At 45.0% G+C, this 26,039-nt stretch overlaps 2 protein-coding genes across 4 annotated transcripts; one reads left to right on the forward strand and one right to left on the reverse strand.

Annotated features, from left to right (window-relative positions):
• Positions 1-7,056: 7,056 nt before the first annotated feature.
• On the forward strand, positions 7,057-20,031 carry LOC125522557. 2 transcript variants are annotated; one of them, XM_048687605.1, is made up of 6 exons: positions 7,057-7,225; positions 9,144-9,205; positions 10,140-10,375; positions 18,034-18,763; positions 19,472-19,601; positions 19,705-20,031. In XM_048687605.1, exons 1-4 carry the CDS (start codon positions 7,215-7,217, stop codon positions 18,595-18,597), a joined length of 873 nt encoding a protein of 290 aa, XP_048543562.1. In that variant the 5' UTR covers positions 7,057-7,214; the 3' UTR covers positions 18,598-18,763; positions 19,472-19,601; positions 19,705-20,031. The 2 variants fall into 2 exon arrangements, with proteins under 2 accessions (XP_048543562.1, XP_048543561.1); XM_048687604.1 differs by having other exon boundaries at positions 7,059-7,225; positions 9,144-9,433.
• Positions 20,032-20,475: 444 nt separating this feature from the next.
• On the reverse strand, positions 20,476-21,969 carry LOC125522558 (E3 ubiquitin-protein ligase SINA-like 4). Of its 2 annotated transcripts, XM_048687608.1 has the most exons (3): positions 21,591-21,969; positions 21,331-21,338; positions 20,476-21,300 (listed from the first exon to the last, which is right to left on the reverse strand). In XM_048687608.1, the coding sequence occupies exons 1-3, from the start codon at positions 21,921-21,923 to the stop codon at positions 20,607-20,609; spliced, it is 1,035 nt and encodes a 344-aa protein (XP_048543565.1). In that variant the 5' UTR covers positions 21,924-21,969; the 3' UTR covers positions 20,476-20,606. The 2 variants fall into 2 exon arrangements, with proteins under 2 accessions (XP_048543565.1, XP_048543564.1); XM_048687607.1 differs by having other exon boundaries at positions 20,476-21,338; positions 21,591-21,963.
• Positions 21,970-26,039: the final 4,070 nt, after the last annotated feature.

The following is a 26,039-nucleotide window of genomic DNA, read 5'->3' on the forward strand; positions in this document are numbered from 1 at the left end:
CCCCCTTAGTTGCGGTGACCGCCTGACCGCCATGCCGGCCGAAACGCACGTTGATCGATCTGCGTGCTCTTGGGGTGTGCCTATGGCTGTCGTCATCCGCAATTCTCACTTTGGTTTCACATATCAGAGAATCTTCATCTACTACCCTACAAAAGAAAAAGAAAGCGGAGAACCAAATCATCCTATCCATCCAAACCTGCAATCTGATGGTCTACATCGCTTCAAAACACCAAACACGTTTTATGCTTTAATTACCCACCATGCCATTATGTTTAATTAATTACTCACCATGCCATTACCTTAATCCTCTCCTCTTTCATCACGCAGAAACAAAACCAAAACCGCTGCCCATGCCTCACCGCCAGCCTCACCCCACGCCTCGCCCCACCTCTTTCCCTACAACCTCGTCGCCAACTACCGCCTCCACCTGTGCCTCGATCTCCATGCGCCGCCGTCCGCCGGACCGCCTCGACCTGTGCCTCTCCGCGCGCCGCCGGACCACCGGGCCCACGCGCCGCCGGCTTGCCTCGACCTGTGCCTCTCCACGCGCCGCCGTATCGCCGCGTCCACGCTCCAGCCGCCCGGCCGCGTCGTCCACGCACCACTCCTCGCGGCTGCCATATGCCCGACGAGAGACCGCCGGCGCACGCTCCTCCCAACCGCCACAGCCCACCTCCTCCGTGACATCCACCCTCGCCCATCCCGAAACCCTAGCTGCCGCCGGCGGCTCATTCTCCTCCGTCACCTTCTCCACGGCTACATCCCATCCCGCATGCGCGGGTGCGAGCCACCGCGCGGTCGCCGCCATGGTCGCAGCCCCGACCAAGGTCGGCGCCGCCATGCCGTCGGTCGAGTTCACCATTGCCGTCTTCAACAAGGAGAAGATCTCCCTCGCCGGCCACGAGTACGTCCGCATCCTCCCATTCCTCCCCCTCCCCCGGAGTTCGCCTTTTTTTGGATGTCGCGCTCTAGTGAAATGTCAGACGACGTGTGCATTTTAACCATTTCCTCTACGGGCATCTTGTTCGCAGATATGAGGTCGTGGCCCGTGGCGGCGTCGGCATGCAGAGATCCTCAAAATTCTAAAGATGCAATTCGTTTTCTGTTATCTCTCCCCACCTTCTGAATTTTCTTTATAACCCGTGGACATAGTTTAGTCCTCTGTTTTTGTGAGTTTCTGTCGAGTTTCATTGGATATAAATCTGTTTGAAAACTTAATGTACTATCTTGGCTGTTGGACTTTAGTTTCCAGTCCATTGGTTCATCCCCAATTCGTCGACCCCTGCTAAAACTGAAGGTGAACTATTCATTTTTTCATTCTATAGAAACAGAGTAGCATATGTTGTTAGTACTTATCCTATTCAGTCTGGTGCCCATGTCGTGCTCTAACAGAGTTTTCTGATGGTGTTTTTGTAGGTTCCGGAGCAAGACCAAGAGAGACTCTTTGGTTTCGGCCCAGAACCTGAGAGACTCTTTGATTGAAGCCAAGTCTAACATTGCCGTTAAGCTTAGCTATTCAAATGTATCCCACTCGAGCTACACCGCCAATCCTCGTTAAGGTTAGCTATTCTCAGGTTTTTCTGGATGCTTGAATAGTGGGACGTAACTAAGTGTTACAACTACCTGAACTATCTTGATTATAGATATATTTGCATTATTCAATGACTGAAGTATATCCTGATTGATAGGTAGTTCTAATGTTCATACCCAAAATTTATTGAGCTCATTTTAATCTTCCGTTTGCATGTCAATTTAAGTAGGAAGATGACTGTGACCATATAATGGAGAGAGCTTGTGAAATTTCAACTAAATATTAAGCCTGATATCAAATAGTTGGAAATGCTTCTCGAATCTTCGTCCAGGCTGATGGCACACTGAACAAGTTATGCCATGTATGACGTCCCATCTTCTTTGATTTTATTTACTTCTTGTGATTGGCCTAATCGTACCTGCGGGACATTCAATTTTGATTTTTCTTTGTGGGGATTCAGGGGCTGTTTGGATTGGAGCCCTGGGCTGCCCGTCCAAAACATTGGTTGTTGACCAGATTTCGTTGCCCGTTTGGATGGCTACCCAAAAATTGGCGCGCCCAGACCACCTCAGTTTCTCTAGTTCAATCCTACGCCAATTCGTTGGCGAGTTATCGGCGGCAGATTCGCTCGCCAATCTTTTGGCTAGCCCAGGTTTGGCGGGGCTGGCAATGGCACGAACCAAACAGCCCCTCGGTATTTTTATTTAGTTGTGAGGTTAATTTTATTATTGCGCAGACCTCATATTCTTGCGTGCTTGATTCAGTTCTTGACTTGTATCTATTCATTCTTGTGTATTGCTTCTCCCAGAAGGCGCATTTGAAGGAAGAGAAGGTGGCTATTAATAACTTCGAAAGATGAGCTGAGTGACTTTTTTGCTTACATCAGGCATGCTTGATTTTTATGGAGATACTCCCTCTGTTCCTTAATGTAAGTCTTTTTAGATATTCCAATATAGACTAATACGGAGCAAAATGAGTATCTACACTCTAAAATATGTCTATATTCATCCGTGTGTAGTCCATATTGAAATCTCTAAAAGGACTTATATTTAGGAACGGAGGAAGTACATGGTTAATGCTCTACCGAAGTATGTGCATGCAAGGCACAGTTTTAGATTGGTTTGCATTTTATGGGCAAAGTTGTTGGTTTTCGTAGCATGGCAACCTTCAGATGTTGATGCAAAAGACAAGCGATGCGTTACTCGGTGCAGTTTTCATATGGTCTATTTAATTAGCTTTTGTCTGATGTCGTCATGGTACAAGGCATAATTTTGCCAAATGTATTGCTTGATATACTGGTAGGAAACATAAACACACCTACATGAACTGTTTCAAGCTTTGCTTTGCTTTGCTATGTTCTTAACTTCCAATCTATGTTATTAACTTCCAATAGCATATTACATGAAATATTCATTGCATCTCATTTTGCACCCTGGTCCACTCACCAAAAAAGGGGCAGCCCACAGTGTTTTTGTAAAGAACGCAATGAAGCAAAGTAGAATCTTGTATTAACTTGTATCAATCTTCTTTTTGCAGCACTTTTGCATGCAGTAATCTTGTTTGTGCCTTTGGAAGCGAGGAGATCCAGACTGAAACAAATGCAGCAAGGAAGATATTTACTACAGACAAACATGTGCACTGCAGTTTTGTTGAGAGAGATTAAGTCAGGTGCACATTTGTTTCGGGTAATCTTTTCTTTTGTTGACATGAATTTTGTTTACTATAAACAGATTTGTCCGTAGGATTTGAGGCTGCAACTAGCAGATCTGAAAAGCATTTTTTTTCTTGCTTCACTAGGAATCTTATGGGAAGTAGTGAAACTATGATTTGGCCCTGGAGGCGTCACCTAACAATTGTGCTTGCCAGGTTAGTTTCTGTTGTCAGGAAGATGACCTTAATGCATTGGTAAGATTTGAGGTTGCTCTCGTCCATAGGTACAGAAAAAGGGTATCAATATTTACATATTCTAGGCTTGCTGATGAATGTCACACTTTCTTAATCTTCCATATCACCAATATTTGAAATGTTTATTTGATGTGGATGCACCATAGAGTAGTGTTCTTCATTTGATGTTGCTTTTAATTTTCAATGTTCAGTGCAATACAACAGTATGGCTCTTGCTGAGAATTTCAATCTGAAGCTAACTGGTATTGATGTTGTTCAACATCGAACGTTCAAATCTTTAGAATTAGTGGACAAAGTAGTTTCTTGTACATACTAGATCGGACAATCCTTTTCTGTTGGAAGTATATTGTTGGATCTTAGATCAAGAGGACGGTATTTTTTTTTGAAAAGGAGGGCAGCCCCCGGCCTCTGCATCAAAACGAAGAGGACGGTATTGAACTGGTCTTTTATCTAATTTTCTTTTTAAGGAACCAATTTTTTTAGCAAAGTTAGTACAATGGGCGAGAAATCAGCTAATTCGTTTTCTTGTTGCTGATAAAGAATGTTTTAGGACAATGTTTGTAGCTAGACTTTGTGCATAGATTTGTACTGTGGATGTGTAGAAGGAACCACATTGTTGGTACCTGAAGGCACACTCAATAAGATTATCTACCCTTTTATTATTTGGTTTGCGCCAAACTATCATACATTCCATTGCTTGGTTGGTCATGTAGGTGACAAGTGATGATCTACTTACTATAAGTCTACAAGTGGATATATTTTCTTTTCAACTCTTGTCCCCTTGGTATTATTTTTTTGTTCTTCAAGACTTGACATGGATGACATCTAGGGGCAAATGGAAGTTATGTTATCCATATAGACAAAATGAGATCTGTCTTGAAATGCAGAAGGTTTGTGCATTATAGTTTTATTGGGTGATCGTGAGAACCAGCGCCGAGGAGATGTTGCGGGTCATCGAGGAGTACATCACGCCATATGTTCATGCTCGCTCGTCATCGTGGCAGTCGCCTGCTATCCTCGCTAGCTACCGCTGCTGCTGAGGGGTACCACCGACGCTCATGTGATGGATCGCTTGCATGTCACTGGTGGGGAAAATTAGGGAAACTTAATAAAGTATAGTTTGATTATTTTAAATGTTGAGTTTACCTCACATACTCTGTGTATTTATATAGTACGCTTACAATATTTTCATATTATGTACTCCCTCTGTAAGCAAATAATATAAGATGTTTTAGGTCACTACTTGTCCAAAGTGTGAGGTGAATTTTCACTTGAAGATGAGTGCATAGTGTCAAAAAAACGTCTTACATTATAAGACGAAGGAAGTAGAAACGGAGGTAGTAGAAAAGAAGCGAGAGGATGTGACAAGGATAAGATGTGCGATATGTTGTGGAGCAACATGGTGATAGAGGAGAGGACGATGGAAGTAATAATAGTTAAGACGTGATTTGCATATCCAAAAATTAAATTTAACAAGACGTGCATTGCACGTGCACAATTACTAGTCTCTATAAATTTTATTAGTCGTCAAACATTGATGAGGGAGGGCAATTTAATCCATTATCCATGGCTGGATTTTTCTTAGTTGTGATCTGAACTGGATCTCTGCAAAGTGTCTGTTTTGTCTGGCTGTGTTCTTGAGCAAGTTTCTCGATATGCTATCAGGATTTTCAGGCTCAGATGTTTTAAGAAGAAATGCTGAATTCTCTTTCGCCATGAAACTGCAAAAACACCGTACACTCTTTCACACCGTGAAGGAACATCTCAACCGATCTATAACTGGTGGAACAATGGCAACATTGCATAGTTGTACTGTCATGTAGTCTCTGAATATGTTGATCTCACGAGGTAATAAATTTTATAGCATTGTACTTAGCATACTTAGAATGAAAAGTTAAATCATGCATGTGTTCAGAAACTAAGTTCAAAATCATGCTTGCGATTTCTTTAATATCTAACCTGCGAGCGGATTTTGGCAATTGTTGGGAAATATTTGGTTATGCTTGATTATCGTCTTTCTTACGCCTTTGTTCATCACGGTAATATATGTTTTGTCGTAGTGCATAGACATTGCACTAAGTAATTCTTCATTCATTCGTCTATGAAATTGCTAAATGTTGCCCATAGCAACGCACGTGCATTTTCCTAGTTTGAAGTAGTATTCGAGTTTTTATCATGTATAATTCCCGCAGCAACGTACGGGGTGTCATCTGATGTAAAAGAAATGTTTCATACCATTAAAATAGGGCAATGCTAAACCTACGTACGGTCTGTTACGTGTTTTACGTAAACAGTGATGTGGAGAGAGATTATTGGATCTATAGGAGGGCACGGGCCCACCCCTGTTAGAATCAGGGGGCTGATAGGTTTAGTTGTATGGAAAATTACGTAGGCCTTCGTAGGCACTACGTAGGTGTAGGATTATCGATTAAAATATGTACGTGACATTGTATGGAAATATTCCAGCATTTAAAAAAATATTAGTGACATTTAGAAAATATATTATAGAGAACGTATTTTTTCATAGGTTAACTTTTTATTACCATTAAAAATTGTACGGGCATTTTAAAGAAACATTCACATGTTCCCGAAAAAAAAGAAATATTCATGTGTTTCCCATGTCTGTATATTTTTTAAAATATTTATGCAATGTAAAAACAATTCCCATAGTTTTGAAAAATATTTATTGCCAATGTACAACGTGTATTTAAAAAATGTTACCGTGTACTCAAAAAGTGTTCAAAACATGTATTTTAAATATATACATCATGTATGTGAAAAATGTCCAACATGAATCAGAAAAATGTTTCACATGTTCTCCAAAAATGTATACTATGTACTAAGAAAAGGTAAACATGTGTTAAAATAGACAAAAATCGACAAAGAAACAAAAAGGAAAGTGAAAACCAGGAAAACAAGAAATAAACGAAGAAAATAAAAGTATAAAAAAGAAAGAAAAACAGGAAAAATCAATTAGAAAACAAAAGAAACCAAAGTAAAAATGAAGAAAAAGAAGAAAAAAAGAAAACCGGTGAAAAAGAAATAAAACAAAGGAAAACTAAAAGAAAATGAAAAATTAAAAAAGGGCAGGAGCTAACCTAAACAAACTCTCGGCACCACCAAATCGATGGATCGGTGTCTTAACATCGCCGCCTCATTTATCCCCAAAGTGGTGACATCTCCCCCCATCTCTCAGCTTACCTCTGCCCCCGCCTTGCTAGGGCCTTTCCGAACTCCCTCGACAAGATGCTACGCTCATGGAGGAATCTGGACCGTGTTTGCTGGTGTGTTTTTCTACCTGAAGATTTTTGGCTCTATATTTCCACAAATGTTGGGATTTAGATGTTTGAAATCTTATTAGGACTAGTCTCATTTATTTATAATTTCAAGACAGTAAAACCGAGTCTAAAGCGAGCCCTCTTAGCGATTTGCGTTTTTATCCGTCCATTTTCACGATTTGAACGTTTTTGGCCGTTTGATCTGCTTTTTTCTTCTTCTTGAGAATGGCCGTTTGAGAAAAATAAAGGCCGTTTGATCTGCTGTGTACAACCATCTGTCTCGATTCTGTTAAATAGTGGCCCAACTGGGGGAAACGGAGGCCGGTGGTAAACTGGGCCTTGTTCCCCGCCAAGCCAGCCCATTTAAATATTCGTAAGAAAAAAAATCGTGAAAGGGGATCCACAGCGCAAACGGCGACTGCGAGCACACGACTCCACCACCTCCGCCGGCGAGGGTTAGGGCCTGTGGTCGCCGCCAAGTGGACTCCCGTGCGGCGGCGATGACGAGGAGGTAAGGCAGCCCACTTCCATGAAATTGAAATCTCCCAATACAGATGGAGATCCATGCCCTTTTTCTGTATGTGCTTTTTGGTTCTTATAGGAGAATTTTAACTCGCGAAGTCACTAAATTAAATCTGAACGGAGTAATCAAGCGTCCTTCAGCGCGTTGCCGTCTTCATCCGTTGGCTTGGATGTCCAGCGATGGATTATTTTATCAATCTATCTTATCTGACGCTGCTTCCACTGGCAAATCGAGACGGCAATCGTGATTCTGCCCATGTGTGATTGTTGCCCTTCGTTGTTCTTGACAATAACAAGATGCAAGGACCACAAACCCGTCAAATTTAGCTATAGCTGGTCATGCATTCGCAATTCATCCCTGACCCGATTACATGTTTTTCTATAGGCTTCAGGTCCTTGAAAGTAACAGACCTCTCATGGCTAAGCCTACACCTGTACAGATGACAGGGCACCTTTAATTCGTCATATTGCTAGAAGTGATTGGATGTGCACATAGAGCGCGGTGCTCTGCTTTCAAATAGTGCAGCATGTCAAAAAATAATTGACGTTTAACCACAACAAGATTAGCCTATATACTTGAATTGGTTCTCTGTCTGGTTACTGATGCCTTTATTGACAACCTAGCATTCCCCACTCATCAAGGCAGGTTCTCTATCTGGTTCTTCATGGCTTGATGTGGCTGCTAGGTCTAGTAAAATGTACCGTCTCTTCTTATGTATACACCTTCAGAATATAAGATGATATCACACATACTGTGATGAACAGAAGATAATGTCCTGTCATTTCTATTTCAATGGTTGTTGTGTGCCTTCCCTAGGTATAAAAGGTCATATGCTTAATAATGTTGGGGCTTAATTTAAATCAGCTCATCTTGGCAATTGTTTCCCTTATTTCTACCATAGTTTGTCCAAATTTAAATCTTCCCTTTCTTGAGTTATTAAAAGGCTTCAATTGACTTCAAAAAAGTTGTGTGCTTTTGCAAAAAGGGAAAGTTCTTTCTTTTTTTCTCAGAGAAATTCTGTACGGTTTGTCTACCCTTGACTTGATCTTGCTACTATCATACTATTTCATTGACAATTAGGTTTTAGAATCAGATGGATGATACTAATATTCCACCGCAAGAATTCCTCGAGGATTAGACGTTCACATTCTTAAAGAGTTGATTTTTGTTCCACTTTGACAACTTAAATGTAAGAAAAAATAAGCCCCACCATGTTATGTAGATCAGGAAATGATAGTTCAAATATTTGAAGTTTTATTGAATTTATCCATTATCCAATTTACAAAATATTTATGTAGTTTCCTCGAGATGGACCGGCGCCGCAACACGTGCTTCTTACGCCAGTTCATGTAAATTTACATTTTCTGCCATATTACCACATTACTTCGCTTACAAACCAATTAAAATTCAACTCTTCAAATACCAATGAACGTATCGGGTAGATTTCAAGGATTTAGAAGTTATTGCATGCCATGGTTGGAAGCCAAACTTTGTCACATGCCTTAGTTAAGTCTGTCCAAGTTAGGAAAGTTTTCATTTTTGGGCACGGGTTTGATGGTTTCACCTTCCAAGCTCTTTTAGCTATTTTCAGTGCCCTATCAGTTGTTTCAAATTTAACTTTCATATTTTGTATCTTTGTATATTTACAATAAAAATGAAGGATTGGTGTTGATATTTGTTTTTAGTAGCGGCGACTTAAATTTCTTATGCGCTAGAGTTAGATTCGGTAACTGTATTTGGATTTCTATCCTGCATATTTTGTAGCATGTATGTACTCCCTCCGATCCATAACAAGTGTCGCAGCTTTGAACTAAAGTTGAGCAAACCTTAGTTCAAAACTGCGACACTTGTTTCAGATTGGAGTATCTTTTTTGACTCGCATTCTAAGTTTGCTCTTTGGTGATAGATCTACTTATGGACCCTTCTTGATGGCAAGGAACATTGCATTACATGGCCAAACGAATTGGAGTAAGTCGACTCAGACCAGCCACCTCCCTTGTGGTAATGCTTTTTTCTGCACCCTCGGCGAGCAATTTGTAGCCACCAAAGGGAAGAATAGAGGGAAAATGAGGAAGGAAACCAAGAAGGTCAATGTAAGATCGGCCTTCATCATTGATAATAGCACCCATCGCGATGAGTCTATATACAGAAACTCTTTTCTCCAAAAAATATGTAGTGTTACAAACCCTAATGAGAGTAAGTGATGCGAATCCCTCTCATGTATTGCTCCTTTTAATTTGGGATATTTTATAAGTCGTATGATTTATCGATTTAAAGTTTGAGGCTGAATGTACATGATTTTGTTTTGAAATATGCAATGTAAAATTTTGATTGCTCTAGTGAAACTGGTTAGCACAAAGTAGATCTACATGTAGGATATTCTATCTTCTATCCAAAATAGCTAATCCCTCCAATCTATATTACTTGTCTAGATATGGATGTATCTAACACTAATAATATGGATCAGAGGGAATAGTTAGAAATTTTGTGATAAATAATACTCACTCGGACCCAAAATAAGTATGAAACTCGCAGATTTGCGATAATTGATAGATTTTGAATGTTCTATTAAGTATCATTAAGCTTAACTTATTCTTTTTACATTTTGTCATGCACGGAATGAAACTTCTAGCATGTGTTCTTGTAGCTTGGATTTTGATTAATCTATTCTTATAGCTTGGCTCCTGAAAGTTTTACTTTTTTTTTCTTTCAAAAAAGTTTTACTTTTTCCATATATTATTCTTTTATGAGCCTCACTTATTTGATTAGTGTAGTTATGTAGTTATCTTTTATACGAAAATTTCTATTAGACAGTTGTTTCTAACTTAACACTAATGTCTACCTATAAATCATAGTTGTGCTATTTATGGTAAGTATCCATCTAATATATACTTTTATGAAGCACAACTGGAGCCAATGATGTTATCGGATCCCACTGATTGTTTTCCTGACCGAGAAAGATGTGTTGTGCATTCTGTACGCTACATGATGCAAATATTTTCATTAAAGTTGGCTAAAGTTCCTGTGAACACAAGCTCGGTACAACTATATGGATATATAGCTACGCGAGATTGTCTGGATTCATTGCTAAATTATATTGTCAATCGTAGCAGGGACGATCCCATTATAGTGCATCAGGTGAACATCTTTCACATCTCTACTTACCTGCAGTCATTTTTAATAGTTCATTGATTTCATAGTTTAAGGTTAATTTCATCACATGCATAGAGTAGATGGATCGAACTATAAACCTTTTTTATGGCATGCTACAACCACTTAGGTCCGGTTTGGAACTCCTTTGGCTTTGTGCTCCGCAAACTCCGTGCACTGAGCCAGGCCGAATCCGGCAGCTCAGGGAAGTGGAGCACTCTTCTAATGCAAAATGGTGAAGCGGCCAAAAGCCAGGTTCCAAAACATTTAGTAATACATAAATATGTACCTATTTACGTTTGGTGTTATGGATGAATATTTGCTTCCATGTGGTTAAATCTAGTAACTATGATATCAAATGGAGAATAATACTGTGTAATGGCAGTTACTCAGAAAAGATATTGCCGGTTAAATAGGTGTGAAATTGAGTGGTCTACTAGGGACTAATAGGTATTTTATGAAAGTCAAACGCCGGAGTTGCCATCTGTGGTTTTCCTCTCCCTCTCGTCGCTCCCTGCGTCGCCTCCTCGGCGGCGCCGCACCGACCCCCCTTCCCTCCGGCCGCTCGCGGGGTCGACATGGCCTCGTCGACCGCCCTGCTCGCGCTCGCTGCTGGCTCAGGGCCGCTCAAGGAGTCGGGAAACTCCTCCCCCACCCCGTTCTTGGATGCGCTACTTTTGCCGGGTAAGGTTGCCGCGCCATCAAGATCTGCAGGCTCTGATGCGCCTTCAATGCCGCCCGCGGGGGCGGGAGCGCCGGCGAGGCGTCTCCAGTCCATCATCACTGCCCCGCGTGTGGATCCCATTCCCACCTGCCTGCTGTGCCCATCCCCCCCGCTCGCATTGAAGATGGTGGGTGGACGATGGTTGGAAGGGGAAGGCGCCCCCCTTTTTACCAGCGACCACAGCGGCGTCCCAAGCCCAAAGCAAGCCAGTGGAAAGAGCTCCTGTTCAAGAAAGCTTGGGGGAAGTGCTTTCGGTGCTTGGAGCCTGACCACCGGATCGCCAAGTGCACTAACCGCGCCAGGTGCTTGCTGTGCGGCGGCGTAGGCCATAGAGCTAGGTGGTGCTCGCCTCAAGTCCAGCCACCGGCAGCTGCTTCGCAAGTCATCCTTCCCCCTCCGCCACCCGGCCCACCGCCGCGCTCTGCTGTCTGTGCTCCCATGGAGGCGCCGGCATCTGACCCCGAGGTCCGGCGTGGGCTGGTCGTCGCGACGGCTCGCCGGACCGCTGGTCTCGCGGAGGCGGAGCGGAGGCTCTCCAGGTGTGGTGGCGATCGTGGTGGGGACGCCGGCTCCGTTTGAGCTCGTCGACGTTAAGCGGGCCCTGGCGTTGCACTTCCGCTTCCCTGAAGAGCGGGTCAAGGTGTCACTCCGGGCGCTTGGGGAGCTTCTCCTCGTCTTCGACGACGCGGCAGTCCGGGACATGGTGCTGGGGATCCAGGGGCCGCTGGTGCTCGGGCGCGTCTCCTTCATGATCGCGCCGTGGTCGCGTTTCCGGCGTGGTACGCCGGCGAAGCTGCTGTACAGGGCCAGGGTGTGCCTAGAAGGGGTTCCAGAGCATGCGTGGGATATCAGCAGTGTGGCCTCTTTGTTCGATCCCTCCATGCTGATCGAGGGGATTGACACGGAGGTGCGTCGGGAGCAGGAGACTGGATGCTTTCGCCTCTGGGTGTGGATGGACGCCGTCGAGAAGCTCAAGACCAGGGGTGTCCTTCAATTGGAGGAGCCGAGGGAGATGGAGTCGCCAGGATCTCACTACCCTGAGCTGGGCATCTTCGAGGAATCATCACCACGTTGGGGACAGGTTGGGCTGCTGAGCCATCCAGTTCTCATCCATCTGGATCATGTGTTCGACTTCACCTGCCCGTCGGAGTCGAGCCCGGACAGTGCTTGCAGCAGTCACAGTGCGGTCAGCGGCATCCCTTCGGAGGATGGTGTGCCGCCGTCTTGGCCGGCCAGATGGGGTTACAGGTGGTTTCTAAGCTACGAAGACGGTGACTTTCCGCTGCCATCGCCGCGCGTCTCAGCGCACACCAGGCTTCGCTTCCCAGACACGGGCGCGGGTGGATCTGGAGGCAGTGGTGGAGGTGGTGGAAGTAGGCGCCGGTATGGGGACGGCGAGGGCCACCGGCTGGCGAGCGTGGGGTTGCGTCAGGAAGCAGCCGGCAGAGGTGAACGTCGACATGGTGATCACGCCGGGCAAGGGAGGCAGCACGCCGGGCGGCTGGAGGCGGACCTGCCTCCGCTGATTGACATTGCAACGGCGGGCTGTTCAAGGTCAGAAAGGGATCCGTTCGTGAGATCAGATGAGACGCCTCCCATCCCCGGTCAGCTGGGAGCGATCTCTGCGGTCATGGGCCAGCTACAGCAAGAGAAAGATGCAGAAGGGCAGTCTGGCGTCAGGGAGGTTGTGCATGGCCTTCCCCGTGAAAGTGTGATTACCGAGGAGCCAGGAACGCAGCGCCAGGAACCAGCTTAGCCTCGTGCAGGCGTGGAAGACCATGGCCATAAGGGGCATCAAGCAGCAAGGGCAGCCTCCTATGAGGGCAACGTGCATGGCCTTTCTCATGCAAATCTGGCGATTGGTGCATGTGCCCCGCTAAAGGTGGGACCAGTGGGGCTGCTAGAGCCTATCCTAGCAAAAGGACTAGGTCAGGATCGAGCCAGGGAGAGCGGTGAGGTGGACGGGGGAGGGGAATCCTTTGAAGGCGTCTTTGGGCCGCACTCGCCTACAGCAAGCCCACAGGTTGGGCACCCCGAGCAGGGCCTGCCAGTGTTGGGCCTGGACAGCCACAAAGATGCAGATGCGGGCGGGGGAGAGGAAACCATCGACCACCTGAGCCGCTTCCTCATCTCATGCACATCTCCTCCCCGTGCTGATCTTCTCCCCACCCCTGTCGATGCCGGCGACCAAGAAGGGGGCGCAGATGGGAAGCTCGCTAGGCGAAGCAGCGGTAGGCTCGCTGCTAAGCCAATTGCGGGATGGTCCACCATGGACAAGGTACAGCTCGTTCTCATGAAGAAGGGGGGTGTCTGGGCAGGAGAATCGCAGATGGTGGGCCCGACAACGGCGGACCTCCAGAAGAAGTACAGAGACATGTACAAGCAGCCGCTGTCTGATAAGTTCGTCGAGGCGATCACCGAGCTGATCGATGCGACGGGCGGACCCGGCAAGAAGGGCGGGCAGCCGGTCCATGGGCGGGCACAGGTCTCTGTTGCCTGAACTTGTTATAATGCTTGCTGTGTGTGTGTGTAGCTTCAGTTTCCTGATGTTGGTCAAACAAAGGTTAATGGGCGTGGGGTGCTGCTCAGGGTTGTGGTGTGTGCGTTTGTATCTGTATGTGGGTAGTTGTTGCAGCTCCACCTGGCTTTGGTGGAGACAGTGGAGGGAGATTGATGTCAAGATGTGGAGGTCTGTTATGAGTGTTGGCACTATTTTATGGATATTGCAATTCTGAATTGGAACGTCCGGGGATTAAATAACCCGGCAAAGAGAAGGGCTGTACAATTGTTTGTCGCTGAGCTAAAGTGTAATCTGATTTGCCTGCAAGAAACTAAGATCAATGACATGACCAGGAGCTTAGTGTTGGAGACCTTGGGGCACCGTTTTGCTGATAATTTCATTACCTTACCTGCCAATGGGTCTAGAGGAGGGGTATTGCTTGCTTGCTCAGATGATTTTGAGATTTCTGAGGTCCCCTTGGCAACAGGCGCTCACTTCATCTCTGGTACAATAAAGGATAAATCGGATGGCAGCAGCTGGTCAATCACTGGGGTCTATGGCCCTCAGTTAGAGGCTGAAAAATTGGGGTTCATTGCTGAGATAATAAGGATTAAGCAACACATGCTGCCGAAATGGATGGTTTTGGGAGATTTCAACATGATCAGACGGGCTGATGACAAGAGCAATTTTAACTGCAATCTCCGGATGATGGGCAGATTCAGGGCACTCATCGAGGATCTGGAACTAATTGATTTCCCATTGTTGGGGAGGAGGTTCACCTGGTCTAACGAGCGTCAAAACACCATTCTCACCAAAATTGACAGAGTGCTGGTATCTGGCGAGTGGGAAGCTGCATTTCCCCAATCTCAGTTGAGCCCAGCATCGACGAATATCTCCGATCACTGCCCTTTAGTGCTGAAAAAGATGCAGCTTGCTCACTGCAGGGTCTTTCGTTTCGAGAACCATTGGCTAAAATCTTCGGAGTTTGACGGGATTGTTGAGCAAGCTTGGAGTAAAGAGGTCACATCCGGGGATCCAGTTAGGGTGCTGCACACAAAGTTGTCCAGAACTGCAGCGGCACTAAAAAAGTGGAACAAGCAGAATGTGCGATGGGCTTCTTTCATGTCTGGAATTGCAAATGAAGTTATCTTTCAGCTTGACCTTGCGCAAGAGGACAGACAATTGACAGAAGCAGAGAGAAAGTTGAGGAGTCTACTAAAAGCCAAGTTGTTGGGATTTGCAGCCATCGATAGAGCTAGATGGAGGCAGAAGTCAAGATTGACTATGGTCAAGGAAGGAGATGCCAGCACCTGTTTTTTTTCATCTCAGGGCCAACGGGCGGCGCAGGAAGAACCATATTCCAGTGCTAAATGGACAAAATGGACCGGTTTCTGATCATGCCGCAAAGGCCCAGATCTTGCTCGACCGCTTCAAAGGGATCATGGGTAGCCCTCTCTTGCGCACTGTTTCACTTAATTGGGAGGCCCTGAATTTGCCACACTTAGATCTGTCCCACCTTGAGAGGCCGTTCTCTGAACAAGAACTTCGAGATGCCGTGTCAGAGATCCATGGGGAAAAAGCGCCGGGGCCGGACGGCTTCACCGGCGCGTTTTACAAAAGATGTTGGCCGGTTATTAAGGGGGATCTCCTTGCTGCTGTGAATTGCATACACTCCCTCCGCGCTCCGAATTGGAACATTGTAAACACGGCAAACTTGGTTCTACTGCCAAAGCGAGATGGAGTCCAAAATGCAAGTGATTTCCGCCCTATTAGCTTGATGCACAGTGTGCCTAAGCTGCTGAGTAAAATGTTGGCATCTAGGCTGGCTCCCGAGATCCACAAGCTCGTTTCTAACAACCAGAGTGCTTTTATCAGAGGGCGGTCGATCCAAGATAATTTTCTGTACGTGAAGAATGTCACCAAGGCTGCTCACTCTGGAAAATCTCCCCTGGTATTTCTGAAGCTTGATGTGGCCAAAGCCTTTGACTCGGTCTGTTGGGGCTACCTGCTGGAGGTTTTGGAGGCAATGGGTTTTGGCCAGCGTTGGCGGGATATGATCTCTATCATTCTTGCTTCTTCCTCCTCTCGGGTAATGCTAAATCGGTCACCAGGTCCCCCCTTTGTTCATAGGCGTGGACTGCGGCAGGGCGACTCGATATCGCCGCTGCTTTTTATCATCGCGATGGAGCCTTTGCAGCGGATGTTTGCGATGGCCACGGAGAGGGCAATTCTAACGCCTTTAAGATTACGGGTGGCTCGGCTAAGATCTAGTTTCTACGCCGACGACGCGGCTCTCTTCATTAACCCGGTGCCCCAAGACTTTGCTGCTGTCCAGGCTATCCTTAAGGCTTTTGGGGATGCCTCTGGGCTCTGTGCCAACATTGAGAAGACAGTGGTGTATCCCATTTCTTGCTCTGGAATCGATATTCAACATCTGATGGCTGCTTTTCGCGGGGTGCAGGGAAGCTTCCCATGCCAATATCTTGGCCTCCCACTTGGGTTTCGGAAGCCACGAAGAGCGGAATGCAACCAGTTCTAGACAAAGTCGCGGGTAAGCTGGCTCCTAGGAAGGGGAGGATGCTAAACAGGATGGGAAGACTAGTGTACATCAATTCAGTGGTTACGGCCACTGCCACCTTCTTCCTGACAAGCTTCCAACCTGACAAGTGGTTCATCAAAAAGATGGATAAAATGAGGAGAAATTTTCTTTGGTCTGCCGAGGATGAGTCAGTGGGAGGGAAAAGTCTTGTGAATTGGAGACGTGTGTGCTCTCCCAAGCGTTATGGTGGGCTCAGTGTGAAGGATATTGACTGTTTTAGCAGGGCTCTGCGATTGCGGTGGGAATGGTTCAAGTGGGAAGATGAGGACAGACCATGGAAAGGATCGCCGACTCCCTGTGACAATATTGACCGCCAGCTCTTCTCCAGCTGCACTTCCCTGCAATTGGGGGATGGCAGTGTTGCTGTTTTTTGGAAGGATCGCTGGCTCAATGGTGAGGCCCCTAACCAACTGGCCCCCGACATCTTCAAGCTTGCCAGATTCAAAACTCTGACAGTCAGAGAGGCTTTGTGCAATGGGAGGTGGATGCAAGGGTTGCAAAGAATGGACAACGATCATCAACTCTGTCAATTTGTCAGTTTGTGGGAAAAAGTACAGCTGATTACTCTCTCGGCTCATCGAGACAAAATCAAATGGACAATCACTGCAAATGGACGTTACTTGGCCTGCTCTGCTTATGAGATCCAGTTCGCTGCACGGATTGAACAACCTGGGATTGCACGGGTGTGGAGAACAAAGCTCGAGGGCAAGGTTCGGTTCTACATCTGGCTGTTGCTGCAGAACCGAAACTGGACCGCTGACAGGCTGCAGGCTAGAGGATGGCCACACAATGCCTGTTGTTGGTTGTGTGACCAGGAGCCAGAAACTGCGGAGCATATCACGCTGCGATGCAGCTATGCAAGAGAGGTTTGGTATCTAGCCCAGGGCACAAGTGACAGGATTTACAATGTGGTGCACTCTGCAATTTCAGTTTCAGATTGGTGGAAGAGGCTCTATATGCATCGCGGTGCGCAATCCAAGGCTGCCGAGGAAACATCCCTCTCGGCATACATTGCTTGGCATCTTTGGAAGGAACGGAACAGAAGGATTTTTGAAAATGCTGAGATGACGCCAAGAGCCTTAGTGAATCTCATTCAAGAAGATTTCAAGATGCTCAACGAGGCCTTCCGTCCTTCCATTCAGGTGGCTGGGTAGGAACAAGGTGTAGGATGGTGTCTTCTTTTTTGTCTCTGTAGCTCTCTGTTTCAAGAGCGAGTTTTGTCTTCGGTTCGTGGGGCACTTTTGCCGCCTCTACCAGTACCATGTAACTTTATATCTCCTCCCATCTATAATGCAAAGGCAGAGCCCCTGCTGTTCTCGTCAAAAAATAATTTTGGACCATTCATATTCTTTTTGTTTCCTTGAATGCGTCTATGGGTGCTTATCACAAATGATTTGAACACAACAAATACCTTAGCCCTTGAACTACAAAATCTTTTTTGCCTGGTTGTAACTTTAAGTGAAATGTTATCATCTTCACTCATATAAACATTTGAGATGTGGTGAAGATGGTTCCAGTTTGAATATCTTATCTGTATGGTGTCTTGCGTGGGAATACATGTGCCTTGGAGGGGATGTTATAGAACGATGGTGTTCTCCTTGCATATATTAGGCTAGTTTATGGATGATTATCTTTTGCATGCTTTATCAAACATTATAAGTTTCATGTGCAACCGACTTATGTTTGTAGGTGGGTTGAGAATCTATGCCACGTCACTTAAATGCGATCCTTTGTCAATTGGCTAGAAAGAAGAATATACTCTTTAGGCAACTCTTTACTTTTACTATGAGCCACTATATAGCAATGTAATAATAGTTCTGCAGGGCTCTCTCATTGAGATGACTGGCCCTAAGAGGGGAATCACAATGACCTCTCCTGTTCTAGTTGAGTTTGACATGAGGATCAGGAAAGGAGAGCAAGAAGAAGATGATCTACAATTAATTGACGGTGCAATAGACTGCGAACTAACCACACCTTCCCGTCCATCCACTAACCGCATTAATGGCGATTGTGGAGCAGTTGACATCACTTTGGCCCGCGTTCCAGGTGCGGTGGAGGCCACTATAGATGTTATTATATCAAAAGTGCAGAGCGGATTCAGTTTATCTCTGAGCTCGTTTGTGTTTGCCGGTGGGTCACATGAGGGAATCGAACTCTTTTGTGGTACTATCGGTGAGTCATGTGGCTTAACAAGAAGATATGTGATTGCTGTACAGATGGGTAGTTGGATGCATTTGAAGTTCAATGTAGGTCAGAAAGGCTCTGAATATGACGATCTGGAACGCTATTGCCGCTTCAAAGCAGACATCCATGGGTGTGACTGTCGACAAATAATACTTGAGCATGCATCAATCTCGCTGAAGGTGACTTGGTTGATTGTGCGATAAAGTCGTTGTGTTTTGTATTCAGACTTTACTGGAATTATTTGGTCTTGCACTGGATGGATACATGTCCACTTGGCACTGAATGCATCTATCTCCTGCCGGCATGCTCCACCTGCGCGCTCTTGCGGCGCGGCTATCTCCAGTTCGTCCCAGATGAGAAGGGAAGCAGGTAATGTTGCATGGTTCACTCCTCGTTCATAGTACTGTAATTGTGAATTTACATTTGCTTGAAGCGTCAGAAGCTTCATATAGTCGAGGATAGCACAGCTGCTCTGCGAAACATCACGTACAAGACCAATTGTCCTGCCCCTGTTTTTTAGACACCTCTGTGCGAACCTGCAGAGGATGATTATCAGCAAACTGAAAATAAGATAAGGATGTAGCTGCTCTGCCTTTCATTGCTTTCGATCTTGTATACAACTTACTTATAATTACAGATCATCAAAATTATGTATGTAGCTGACTGAATAGCAGGTAAATCATGTACTCCCTTCATATCAAAATATAAAATGTTTTTGTAGGCTAGTTCAGTTTACAAAAAGGTCTTATGTTTTGATATAGAGGTAGTACTAAGTATTACTCCCTCCGTTCCGAATTACTTGTCACAAGTATGGATGTATCTAGATGTATTTTAGTTCTAGATACATCCATTTCTACGACGAGTAATTTGGAACGGAGGGAGTAACACATAACATGCAATATCTTTGCTAGGGAAAAAAATCAACAAGCGTTCAGGTTCATAACCAAGCTAAACAAGTACTCCCTTCGGCTTGCAAAATAATCTTATACTTATGAAACCCTCTAGCTTGCAAAACGATCTTATATTGCAAAATAAATGGAGTAACACTTTACAATCCATGGTGCTGTGCACCAACAGTAAAGATGTGGGGATGCACCTTGGTGTTCACAAAGCTGGGGAGCCCAAGAATCAGCATGGTCGATGATTTCAACTCCAGGGGCACCAGGGCCGAATGATGGAAGGACCGGAGGCAGCGAGGACGACGTCGGTGAGGCTGCGGTGGCCAGAAAGCTACAACCCACTTCTTTTCCCTCTCATTTTCTCTCTTACAACTTGGTAAAAGCATAATATTTAATGAAACTACTGTGCAGACGATGCTCCATTGTACGATTTGTGCCCGATGCAAATCTGATGCTCCGCTGCACTTTTCGTCCAGGCATCAACGGCTTGATCAAGTGGATCATGCACAAATCGTCCAAGTTGCGTCGTGTGTATAGCACTGTTTAATATTTAAATTCTTAGGCCAACTCCAACGCGCCGCCGCTGTTTTTCGATCTAGGGTTCCACCCGTGGTGCTCCGAGGGAGTGACGCGGGGGAGCGGGGTTTTGCACATTAAGGTCCTCTCAGGTCCAGCTTTGCCCACAAAAATAAATAAGAAATGAAAAATTGATGTTAGTTTTTGAGAAGGATACATTTACATGCATCTTGTTCCTCCCTGTCTGACAAAATGATTTACAGAAGCTCCTTTCTTGTGAACTAACAACTGAAGAATCTGAGCATGGACAACCTTATACAGTACAGTAAGAGAAGCTAGAGCAATACGCTTCACAAATTCCACCCTTTGTCGAAAAAATTGGTTGCGCTTGACTCGGATAAAATACAAACCAGTAGCTGCATTACTACTACTTAGTAGAGTAGTAATCCCTCCGTCTCGGAAATATTTGTCAGAGAAATGAATAACGGAGGGAGTATTATTTAGGCTATTTGTTCAGCATTCCTACCCTTGCTTAGCTACAGTACTGCTACCCTTAGCTGCATTACTACCGAATTGAACTGGTTAGAAGCCAGAACAACTTAACCAACAGAAGCCAGAACAATTCATCGTCTCATTCATACACTCATACTACTAATCATCCATAGCTTAGCTGCACTACTTCCACTGAATTGAACTGTTCGTCATACTATAAATCTTAGTATATTGCATTAAACAAGTTAACCATGAGAAGCCATCTAAGTTAACATGGTGCAGATAATCAAACGCATACGAGTACTTCACTGCAACCTCCTCGGCGTCCTGGCCTGTGGTGTAGGTGTAGCGGACTTGGGAGCGCCGCCGGCCGGTCGGATCAGATCAATCCGGACGCTGAGCATGAGTGTGTCGCCGGAGAGCAGCTCCTGGGGCACCGCCAGGAACATCCCCTGCCCGGGCGCCGGCGCGCCGGTGGACAGCGCGCTGCTGCTCACCGCGGAGGTCATGAGGACCAGGTTGTCCTTGCCGTCGCCCGCCGGGCGCTCCACGGACAGCTTGCACCGGAACTGGGGCGCCGCTTCGGCCGCGCCGTCCGGCCTGACGTAGACCAGCGAGACGGCGGTGGCAGCGCCGAGCGGGCCGAGGGAGACGAGGAACACGCTGCGGTCCTCCCCGACGAGCACGTGCCAGCGGCGCGACAGGGAGAAGCCGAGGTTCCAAGGCCGGCCGTAGCGGACCGTGACCGCGTGGCGCTGGTGGCCGGCGGCGAAGTGGTCGAGCAGCATCGCGCGGGAACCCACGAAGACGCAGCCGGGCTCCGGGCAGGAGCAGGGCGCGCACTGGCACGCGCGCTGGTGGTCCGCCGCGCCGTGGTACACCACGTAGCGCTCGCAGCCGAACACCTTGTAGGGGCACGGCACCTTGGCGGCGCCGACCACGGCGTCCAGCTCGCCGCAGTGGGTGCCGGCGCGGCTGCAGAGGGTGGCGTGCCCGGCGCGGCAGAAGCAGCACACCACGTGCCCGGCGGCCTCGCACTGCGACAGGAAACGCAAATCCTCAACTTCCATGACCGTGGCAAGAAGATACTAGATATAATCCTAGAAGGGAAAAGATGACGAATTTCTTAATGATAAATACATAGATGTGTAATAATCGATCTACGCAAAGAAATCCTCTCAGAAAGTGAGATGGAAAGAGGGTTTTTTCGTTCTTCCAAACAAACTTGTGTTCTTGGCAAGCAGAATCGTGGATCACTCTGTCTCTGGGCGAGAGGGGAATTGAATCACCTTGAACACGGGAGGCTTGAGGGGGAGGAGGCAGGCCTGGCAGTGGAGCAGCGCCACGTCCATCCTCACGTCGATCTGCACCGGCGCCATGGCTTCCCCCGCCGCCGTCACAGCACCCCCACCCTCTCCGCCTCCGCCCTGCATCAAGACCTCTCCTTCCTCCCACTCCGGCTTCACCTCCTCACTCACGCTATTGCCGCAGCTCTTCCCTCCCTCCATTGTTATTTCTTCTCGCGCACACACATGGTGAAATAAGAGAATGGAAAAGGGGGGAGAGCGGCAAAAGAGGAAAACTAGAGGGGCCAGGGCGGCCATTGCGAGCCAGCAGAGCATATACCCAATAAGGGAAATAAAACCTCAAACAAAAAATAACGGAAATAAACAGGACAATAATTTGATCTTGTGTAGCCATCCTTGCTTTTTCGTTTTGACTGTTCAAACAGAAGAACGTTATGAGAGGAGGCCAAATTCAGTATTCCGACCTTTTTTTTTAAAGTTCAACATGATATGACCCCATTTATAAAAAGGGGGATCTGACCCTTTTTCCTACGGCCACGCACCTCGGCGTCAGCATAACACCACCTATCGGCAGGGTCTCTAGCGGTAGGGTACTTATCCACATCAGCGCCGGTAACGACCCATCCACCCCTACCGTCAATCTTACCGTTGGGGGCCTCGACGGTAGGTAGTTATACCCTAACACCATTGACCCTGCCGGTAGGGTTTGAACAGTTAAAGGCCGCAGGGGGCCGGCTAGCAGGTCCCACCCACCAAGCCAAGCCAGCCCCCTTCTTCAGCCCGAGAAATAGAGAGGAGCGACGACTCTCTCCTCTCCACACTCCCCCCCCCCCTCGACCTTCTCCGTTTCTTCGCCATTCTTGCTGATCGAGATGCCTCCACGAAGAGAGAAGTAAGCTCTTTCGATCCCTCCAATTAGTTTTAGTCATATAGTTCTAGTTTTGTATATTTTTAAGCACTAGGTGAATCCTAGTTCATCTTCAAGTTCTTAAATTTGGATGAATGGATGGATATATGTTGGATATATGAATGTGTGGATGAATGGATGGATATGTTTGACATATGAATGTGTGGATGAATGGATAGATATATGTTGGATGTGTGGATGAATTGATGGACGTAGGTGAACCCTAGTTCATCTTTTAGTTTGAAATTTTTGTAACTAAATTTAATTAGAATTGATGTGTGTATCAATGGATGGATATATGGATGAGTGGATGAACCCTAGTTCATCTTGTGGTGTTGCTATATTTAAAATGAATTCATATAAATATATGTGTGGATGTATATCTTTAGAAAGATGAATGTGTGGAGGCATATATTTAGAATGATGAATGGTTGTTGATGAAGTAATGTTGATGAATGAATGTGATGCATATATATCAAAGTTGGATGAGATTTTTTTATTCAATTCCCACCATATTTTTCAGTTTTTTCTGAATTTTTTTTAACTTGAATTAGCAATTGCTTAGGAGAAACCTTGATCCGAAAATCGGCACCTAGTACAGTATGCTTGACCCTGCCTTCGACATGGGTCATTGCGCACGTTTTATCGAGAATGGAGTGGTAATATTTTATTGTTTTCGATCAAATTCTTGCAAATATATTTTTCTTTATTAGTCGGTTTTTATTTTTGGGTTTTTTAAATGTTGGGTGAGTGTAAATGCATACGCATGAGTACTATAAAATATATACAAGAATTCACTATTATACAATTAGTCTTTGTATAATATAAAAAGTGCAATTTTGGTGCAAAGTGTGTGCGGGTTTCTTTTTTAAGTGGTAGTACTGATGCCATTAATTTATTGTTCCTTGTAAAACTTCACTATTTTAATTTTGATTGATTTATTATTTTACTTTTATCTTTTATTTAAGGGTAATACCAATCGACTAATTCATTCCTTCTTATGAAACTTCTTATTCGCAAAAAAATCCACTATTGTTTGCTTATTCTTGCACATTTTTAAAAAGCGTTATTTTTTTGTTATATTGCCTACAATTTTTGTATTTGTTTGTTTTATAATTTATTTACTTATTTTCTTTCTTCTTAAAGGTTAATACCAATAACACGAATGCAATCTTCGTTAGAAATATCTCATTGTTTTGATTTTGTTGTAGTTTGTGTTTTATTTCTTTCTTCTTAAAGGGTAATATCAAAGCCACTAATTCATTTTTTCTTCGAAAACATTATTATTGTGATTTTTAGTTTTGTTTTATTTTGTTTCTTTAATGGTAATACCAATGACACTCATTTATTCCTTCTTAGGAAACTCCTTTTTATTGTAAAATTCCAATATTTATATGCCTAATTTTGCATATTATGAATAAATCCAATTTCCATGTAATTGTGTGCCAATTTTGTCATTTTTGTGTCGTTACTTTTCATTTTCTTTTTTCTTAAATGGTAATACAAATATCATTAATTCATTCTTTCTTACGTAAATTCATAATTTTGATTTTGATTTAGTTTTTTGTTTCATTTTCCTTCTTCTTAAAGGGTGATACCAAAGCCACTAATTCATTATTTCTTAGAAAACTTCATAATTCTTTAATGCTTATACGGTTGTCACTAATTCCTTCTGCTTAGGAAACTTCATTTTTGTGTAAATTCCACTATTATACGCTTATTCTTGTATATTATGAAAAGTGAAATTTATATGTAAATTGTGTGCAAAATTTGTCATATGTGTGTTGTTATTTTTCTTTTTCTTTCTTCTTAAAGAGTAATAATAACGTCACTACTTCATTTTTTTTCTTAGGAAAGTTCATTATTTTGATCTCCATTTAGTTTTTAGTTCATTTTGTTTGTCCTTAAGGGTAATACCAAAGCCACCAATTCTTTCTTTCTTAGAAAACTTCATCATTTCAATTTGATTTAGTTTTTATTTTCTTTCCTTTCTTCTTTCGACGTAATAATAATGCAACTAATTCATTCATTGTTAGAAATGTTTTTCTTGCAAATATTCTACTATTATATGCTTATTGTTGCATATTATAAAAGGTACAATTTATGTGTATATTGTGTGCAAATATTTTAAATTTGTTAATAATTTTCCATTTTCTTTCTTCTTTTAGGGTAATAATTTATTTTTCTTTTCTATTTTAGAGTATTAGTATAGGAGAATGAAAAAGGTTAGAGAAAATAGAAGTTTTTTTGTTCTGGTTTGTTACACATAGTTGCATGATATAATTTTTGTTTTAAAATTGTTTATCTTTTGTTTTGTGTTATTCAAATTGTTATGTGCTAGCTCCATTGATGTGAAGAAACGTTAGTTAGTCCAGAGACACAGACATTAACCACGTACTGCCAGGTATGTGATCAAATTCATTGTCACGTGTGCATCCGATGAGCTTTACCTTGCACCTATGCGTCATTCTTTCATTGGTATCACTGTGCAGCTGAGCTAACTTTGTTCGACATGGCATGAGAAAAGGAAAACGTTTGCAGCCCGTGCGCCGGCCGAACGAAGCGCCGGTCGCGTCCACGCACGCAAGCATTATCCTCTTGTCAGGCAACCACGTGGCGTCGTGGCCCACAAAGCTAGTTTTCCTTTCCCTATTCTTTTTTCTCTTTGACCCTGCAGGTTATCCCCTGCCTCAGCCTCTTTTTCTTTCAGCGAGTCAGTACGCCGGTGTAATCAGTAGAGCTAGTGCGCCGCGAACCACTTGATTCCAGAGGGCAAGGGCATCCTCCGTGCCCCCTCTCTTTTAACTGCCTATCTTCTCTCACGCCATGGCCGTGCACCACATTCGCCTAGTCCTCCTCTCGCCATGGTCATGGCGCCAGCCTAGATCCTTCGCCGCTTGGTTGTGTTACAACCGGCCATCGGATATGCTGCATCCGGCGACGGGGAGGTCGCGGCCGCCATCCTCGGTTCTCTTCGGTGGGAGTCAGCTGAGAAGGCAAGACGCCATAGCCGGCAGGAGATGAAGGCGGAATAGGCCGCAGAGTAGGTGGAGATGCTCGCCTACATGGATGAGGTCGAGCAGGAGGAGGATGAGCCGGAGCCCTTCTACCCGCCCGTCCAGCCGGCGCCCAGCACCATTGTCGTGGACATCTCTGACGACGAAGAGTAGCTAGGATAGTACGTAAATGTAGCACGTAGGATTTTTTTTGCATGCTTTGTATGGATCAAGGGGATGAAATATGAGAGAGGTGGATGCAAAGTGTTTAATTTGAGACGTGCCCTGTCAGTGCCCGCGGGCATTTGAAGGGCCGAATTTGTCAAGTCCGACTGTAGATGCTCTCAGTCTGCAGGAAAATCTCTCCTAAGGGTTTAGGGCATCTCCAAAGGAACCCGCAAAACACGGTATATATCCGGCCATACATATTTGTTTACTTCTGCAAACTAATGAAGACCTGTATCAGTTTGTGAAGCTGTCCGGACATCCAAATTTTAATATTTTGGAGGCAAATGTGGGGGGAGTTTT

Source organism: Triticum urartu, chromosome 7 (genome assembly GCF_003073215.2).
Source record: "Triticum urartu cultivar G1812 chromosome 7, Tu2.1, whole genome shotgun sequence".
NCBI classification, from domain to species: Eukaryota; Viridiplantae; Streptophyta; class Magnoliopsida; order Poales; family Poaceae; genus Triticum; species Triticum urartu.